We start from the raw sequence: 7,427 nt of genomic DNA, 5'->3' as shown, positions 1-7,427 counted from the left end.
ATACACACACACAGACTGACATATACACACACACAGACTGACATATATATACACACACACACAGACACACACACAGTCTCGTAGCTAACTAGGAGGCCATTTCATCCATCGTGTCCATGCAGACCGAAAGAAAAAGAGATTTTTGGTCCAAACTGATTCCTCATCTGAGGTAGGATGCTCTGGCGAGGGAGGGAGTGCAGCAAAGGTTTACCATACTAGTTACTGGGATGGCAGGGCTGACGTGCAAGGAGAGACTGGATCAGTTAGGATTATAAAAACCAAAAGAACTGCGTATGCTGTAAATCAGGAACAAAAACAAAGTTGCTGGAAAAGCTCAGCAGGTCTGGCAGCATCTGTGAAGGAGAAAACAGAGTTAATGTTTCGGGTCCGGTGACCCTTCCTCAGAACCCTATTAGGATTATATTCACTGGAATTTAGAAGGATGAGGGAGAATCTCATATAAACCGATAACATTCTTACAGGACTAGACAGGGTAAACACAGGAAGGGGAGTCCAGAACTAGGGGTCACAGTCTAAGGATATAAGGCAGGCCATTTAGCATTGAGATGAGGAGACATGTCTTCACCCAGAAAGTTGTGAGCCTGTGGAATTCTCTGCCACAAAAGCCGATGTTAAAACAGTGAATATTTTCGAGGAGGAGTGAGATATAGTTCTTCAGGCTAAAAGGATCAGAGGGTATGGGCAGAAAGCGGGAACAGAGGACTGAGTTGGATGATCTACCATGATCATACTGAATAGCAGTACAGGCTCGAAGGGCCGAATGTCCTACACTGTACCTATTTTCTGTTTCCAGCTCTTGATCTATAGCCCTACTTATCCAAGTCTTTTATAACTGTTACTGAAAGGAGGGACATATTGGTGCAGGTTCCTGCTTTGCACCCTTCAGAACAAACACAGGAATGCCAAATTTCAAATGATCACAACAATTTATAGGTGATAACCTATTGTCTAGACCGGACAATGTAATGTCCTTGGCTCCAGTCAATCAGATCCCATCCTTGTCCCTTCCCCAGGCACCCTGTCTTCAGTCCTGCAATTCTCTCCATAATCAACACTGCCACCCCTCTTTCTCATCTCTCCTGAACACCTTGTATCCAAGAATATTTAACACCAGAGTTACAGCATGGAAACAGACCCCTTTGTCCAACTTGTCCATGCCAGCCAGATGTCCTAAAATAATCTAGTCCCATTTGCCAGCATTTGGCCCATATCCCTCTAAACCCTTCCTATTCATATACCCATCCAGATGCCTTTTAAATGTTAATTGTACCAGCCTCCACCACTTCCTCTGGCATCTCATTCCATTCACGTACCACCCTCTGTGTGAAAAGATTTGCCCCTTAGGTCCTTTTTAAATCTTTCCCCTGCACCTTAAACTTATGCCCTCTAGTTCTGGACTCCCCTACTTTGGGAAAAAGACCTGGGCCCTATCCATGCCCGTCATCCTATAAGGCCACCCCTCAGCCTCCAACACTCCAGGGGAAAATAGCCCCAGCCTATTCAGCCTCTCCCTATAGCTCAAACCTTCCAACCCTGGCAATGTCCTTGTAAATCATTTCTACACCCTTTCAAGTTTAACAACATCTTTCCTATAGGTTATGCCCTTACTTGAGGCAGGTCTCAGTAATAGCTACTATATCATATTTTCACTTGCCATCTGTGTGTATAACTCAGCAAACTTATGTTGCCCATCCCTAATTGCCCTTGCTCAGCTATTTCTGAGGGCATTTAAGAGTCACATGTAGGTCAGACCAGGTAAAGATGGCAGATTTACTTCTCTAAAGGGCATTAATGAAGCAGATGGGGCTTTACAACAGTTGGGAATGGTTACACAGTCATCATTAGATTCCTAATTCCAGATTTTGTTTTTTTTAATTGAATTCAAACTCCATGGCTAGAATCGAACCCAAGTGCCCAGACCATTACCTAGGTCTCGGGATTACTATTTTAGTAATAACACCATTAGCCCATTGCCACCCTCTATATAGGGATATCTCCATATCCATCAATATCATTGCAACCATAAGCCCCTTACGATGTTATACAATATGAAGGCAAATAGCCCTAGGCTGTTTGAAGAACACAAAGAGCTTTCAATAACAATCAGGGGGAAATGATGTTTTTTTTATCAGAGTGGCAAGGTATTAGCATAACATGAATAATAAATCAAATTTGATCTGCCTTTTGACAGCTACAGTGCAGAGGAACAGAAATAACACAAATTAAACAATATGTGGCTGACAAATACAATACAACACAAACTAAAAGGCAGCATCTCCCAAAGTATCCCAGAGGAGGTCTCACCATCAACATCCGTTAACCACCGAAAACCGACATTCACAACAGCAGTGTGTCCCATCTACAGGGGCACTGTAAAACCACAAGACTTAGGAGCTGAAGCAGGCTATTCAACCCATTGAGTCTGTTCTATCATTCAATGGGATCGTGGCTGATCTGATACTCCTCATCTCCACTCTACTGCTTTTTCCCCATAACCCTCGATTCCCTTCCTGACTAAAAATCTGTCTTTCTCAGCCTTGAATATACTCAATGACCCAGCCTCGACAGCCCTCTACAGTAAAGAATTCCACTGATTCACTCCCCTCTGAGAGAGGAAATTACTCCTGATCGCTGTCTTAAACTCTGTCCGTGATGTCCTAGCGATGTTACCACTGGACTATTAATCCAGAGACCAAGGTTAATGTTCTGGCAACCCAGGTTTGAATCTCACCACAGCAGATGGTGGAGTTTAAATCCAGTGAAAATGTGGAAGTAAGAATCTTATGACCATTGTCATTGGGAAAAATCAATGGTTCGCTAATGCGTCCCAACAGAAGGAAATCTGCCATCCTTACCTGGTCTGGCCTACATGTGACTCCAGACCCACAGCAATGCAGTTTAGGGAATAGGCAATAAATAGCGGTGTGCAGCGATTTCCACATCCCTGAGAATGAATTATACTAAAAAGGGCAACGCTTGCTCTGAGATTGTGTCCTCTGCTCCTAGATTCTCCCATAACCACTTCCATCTAGAAGGAAAAGGGCAGCAGATACATGGAACACCACCCCCTGCAAGTTCCCCACCATCCTGACTTGGGAATATATCGCCGTTCCTTCACTGTCGCTGGGTCAAAATCCTGGAATTCCTTCCTTAAGGGCATTGCGGGTCTATCTACAGCACATGGATTGCAGCGATTCAACAAGGCAGCTCACCCACTAATCACTCCAACAGGGTACCTCAGAGATCGGTCTCCTGGTCAATGCAGGTAACACTGATGGCCTAAATATCTCCCCTCGAGGATTGCGCAGGAGATTCCAAACGCTGAGTATTGATCTCAAAGGTGCTCCAGTCAGGGAAAAAATACCCAGGTGGAGAATGAAAATAGATTACTCATTGTTAAATACTTTCTCCGGTTTTTGCGTGATATATGTAAAAATAGGAACTGACAATTGGTGGAGAGGAGTGTAAATATACATGCTTTGGCTAAGAGATGTGAATCTTCCAATGAGTTCATGATGAAACAAACACAGAGTGTGCTGGAGAAACTCAGCAGGTCAAGCAGCCTCTGTGGAGAAAGATAAAGAGTAAATGTTTTGAGATGCATCTGACTCTTCTTCAGAATGATCAGCTCAGCCCTGAACATGGTGACCTAATAGTATTATCCCTACACTGGTCATCCAGAGACCCAGATAACATCCTTGGATATGAGTTCAAATCTGACCATGGCAAATAAAAAATCTGGAGTTAAGAGTCTAATGATCAACGTGCTGTTAATATTTGTTAGGGGGATAACCCATTTAATGTCCTTCAGGGAAGGAAGTCTGTCATTTTTACCTGGTCTGGCCTACATGTGCCTCCAGATCCACAGCATTATCATTGACTCTTAACTGTCCTCTGGGTAATAAATAAATAACCCACATCTTCTGGACAAATATTTTTAAAAAGTCATCCATCATGTTATCTCTGTTTCACTCTCTACTGATGGTGGCCAGATCTGCTGAGTTTCTCCAGCATTCTCTCTATGCATTTCAGGTTTCCAGCACCTGTAGTATTTTGTTTTTATTATATTATGTTTTATCATTTAGGCTAAGGATGAGTGCGATTTATTCCCAATTAGCTGAGGGTCACCATGGAAACAGACAGCTCAGCTGACCAATGGAGAGGTGGGAGGCACAGTATTTGGAGGCAGGAGGTCATGTGACAAATCCTCGAGGAATTTATTCAGTAGTTGGCAAACTAAAGGAGGGGGAACTGAGTTGAGTGGCTTTCTTTCATGGCTAGATAGTAAAGGCACCAGGAGATATAGAGACAGTGTGGGAAAATAGTGTTGGGGTCGAACTGCATCACGATTTGGTTAAATGGGCAACCCTATGGGTGGAATGGTGGCTCAGTGGTTAACACTGCTGCCTCAAGATACCATGGACCCAGGTTCGATTCCAGCCTCGGGCATCTGTCTGTGTGGAGTTTGTACATTTTCCCCGTGTCTGTGTGGGTTTCCTCCCACAGTCCAAAGATGTGCAGAGTTAGGTGGATTGGGCATGATAAATTATTCATAGTCTCCAGGGGTGTGGAGGCTAGGTGGGTTAGCCATGGGAAACGCAGCATTAGAGGGATGGGGAAGGGGGGAACTTGATCCGAGTGGGATGCAGTTTGGAGGGTCAGTGCAAACTCAATGGGCCAAATGGCCTCTTTCAGCCTTGTGGGGATTCCAATGCCATGGCCAACCGTCCAGATACTGGGCATTAATCCCCCCCCCCCCACACACACACACACACCCCCGCCTCCAATATTCTGACTGTAACTGTTCTCTCTTTGTCGGCCTGCCCAAGACTTCCACAATTTTCCATCTCTGATCAGGATTATCGTGAACTATTACATTTTTTCTTTTTAAATCTCTTTTATAAGTGGGTGACAAAACAGGTCTAGTTACCCAAATGTGTGAAGAGGTTCCTGGCAACTTGAAGTAAGGCCTGCAGAGAAAGGGAGAGAGAAAGAGAATAGGTTTTAGTAACAGTTTTGTTATTAATATGGTCAACAGGCAAACCAGAGTTCACTGTTATTGGGCAGAAGGAAAGTGTGAGCCACTCCCCCATACTATTGTTCCAGTTCAGAAGAAAGGTAGTTGGAGTTGACGTGTTCGTGCTGCTTTCTCCCCATAGGTACTGCTAGATTTGCTGATTTAGAGTCATAAATATTTTCAGCATGGAAACAGGCCAAGCTGCCCAGTTTTCAAAATTAAACTAGTCCCATTTTCCTGTGTTTGGTCCATATCTCTCTGTACCTATCCCATCCATGTACCTGTCAAAATGTTTCTTAAATGACAAAATTGTACTCACCTCCACCATTACCACTGGCAGCTCGTTCCAGACACGCACAATTCTCTCAGTGAAAAAATTGCCCCTCTAGACCCTTTTGCATTTCTTCGCTCTCACCTTAAATCTCTGCCCTCTGGTTTTAGACTTCCCAACCTGGGGAAAAGCTGTTGGCTATACACTTTATCTGTGCCTCTCATGATTTTATAGACCTTTGTAAGGTCACCCCTCAGTCTCCAATGCTCCAAGGAAAAGAGTCCCAGCCTATTAAACCCCCCCTAAAACTCAAATAGTATCCAATTCCTCCAGCAATTTCTGTTTTCGTTCTATATTATTACATTTGTTCATTTTCTTTCAGTGTCTCACTGACTCTCTCCATGGTGTTAGCAATCATTGGGTATGAACAGGAGCCACTGGGCAGCTTTCCCAGTCTTGACTGTAGTCATCCAGAAGTGTAGAACATCAGGGCTGTTTCTGATCCTCCCTCCAGCAAACAGACTTCAAATTTACACACAATCACTTACACACTATCTCCCACTGACACTTAACTCTCTGTCGCTCCCACACACTCTCCTTTGGTTACATACGCAATCTAGCACACACATATCTGCTGACATTCACACACACTATCTCTTGTCTATTCACATGCTTTCTCTCTCTCTCTCTTTGAGGCACATAGAAATCCACCAAAAATCCTCAAACAGCACCTTCCGAACCCATGACCACTTCCATCTAGAAGGACAAGGGCAGCAGATACACGGGAACACCATGCCCTGCAAGTTCCCCTCCAAGCCACTCACCATCCTGACTTGGAAATATATCGCCATTCCTTCAGTGTGGCTGGGTCAGAATCCTGGAATTCCCTCCCTAAGGGACATTGTGGGTCTACCCACAGTACATGGACTGCAGTGGTTCAAGAAGGCAGCTCACCCCCATCTTCTCAAGGGGCAACTAGGGACAGGCAATATTCATTGGCCCATTCAGCGATGACCTTGTCCCGGGGGTGATTAAAAAGAACACTCACTGTCCCTCAAGCACACACACACAGTCCCTCACTAACACACACACATGCAGCCAAACATGTACAATGAGCCTATCCAGTTCGATTGAAAGTCACACTGGGCTTGAAACGCTAACTCTGTTTCTCTCTCCTCAGATGCTGCCAGCATTCCAGCAAGGATATTTCTCCTTGGGGGAGAATCGAGAACTAGGGCTCATACTTTAAAAATAAGGGGGCTCTGATTTAAAACAAAGAAAAGGAAACATTTCTTTCCCCTCAGAGGATTGAGAGTCTTTGGAATTCCTGTCCTCAAAAGGCAGTGGGATGTAGAAACTTGAAATATTTTTAAGGCAGAGGTAGATAGATTTTTGATGATCAAGGGGATAAAAGATTCTCAGGGAATAATGTAGAGTTGAGATTAAAATTACCCTGTCTCCTCTGAATGTGGGGAGCTCAGGGCAAGGGGCAGGGCCTGGAAATTTGAGTCATGCCAATCCAGTTGTAACGTCTGGAAACCCTTCTTCCAGCCGCAGAACAATCGAAAAGGCACACGGAGAAAGAGGCCATTCGGCCTATCAGGTCTGTGCTGTGTTCAATAAACAAGCCATCCATTCTAGCCCCTGGTGTGTAGCCTTGCAGGTTCCTGACCACCAGGAACAGATACAAGTTCCTTTATCATCAGTTTCGGCCTCATCCCCTAAACTGCAGAGTGAATTCATCACCCCATGCATGGAAAAGGTTCATGACTAATCCTTCGACCTTCAATCCCTTTACTCTGTTCCCAAAGGGAAGTGGAAATGGGGTACATTCTCACCCTGACCCTAAATCCCCAGAACGTTGTCCATACTGAGGGGGCAACAATAGGTGCAGGTGAGGGATTCAAGGCGAAGGTGGGTAGATGAGATTCAGGGATACAGGGAGAAGGTTGGGGGGTTTCAGCAAAATGGGGAGAAGATGGGTGGTATTAGGGATTGCACTCCCTCAGCACTGACCCTCCAACAGTGCCCACTCCCTCAGCACTGACCCACCGACAGTGCGGCGCTCCCTCAGCACTGACCCTCCCACAGTGCGGCACGCCCTCAGCACTGACCCTC

The 7,427-nt window shown here is 45.0% G+C and overlaps 1 protein-coding gene across 1 annotated transcript in view; it reads right to left on the bottom strand.

Annotated features, from left to right (window-relative positions):
* LOC109910748 (cGMP-dependent 3',5'-cyclic phosphodiesterase) overlaps positions 1 to 7,427 on the bottom strand; it is a 118,965-nt gene that overhangs the window by 62,549 nt on the left and 48,989 nt on the right. The window contains exon 11 of the mRNA XM_048598333.1: positions 4,952 to 4,991. Within this exon, the coding sequence (XP_048454290.1) occupies positions 4,952 to 4,991 (40 nt within the window). The remainder of the gene's footprint in view (positions 1 to 4,951; positions 4,992 to 7,427) is intronic.

The sequence above is a fragment of the Rhincodon typus genome, chromosome 6, assembly GCF_021869965.1.
Source record: "Rhincodon typus isolate 14 chromosome 6, sRhiTyp1.1, whole genome shotgun sequence".
NCBI classification, from domain to species: Eukaryota; Metazoa; Chordata; class Chondrichthyes; order Orectolobiformes; family Rhincodontidae; genus Rhincodon; species Rhincodon typus.
The sequence above is the reverse complement of the archived record's forward strand: the minus strand, read 5'-3'. Positions and strand labels throughout refer to the sequence as shown.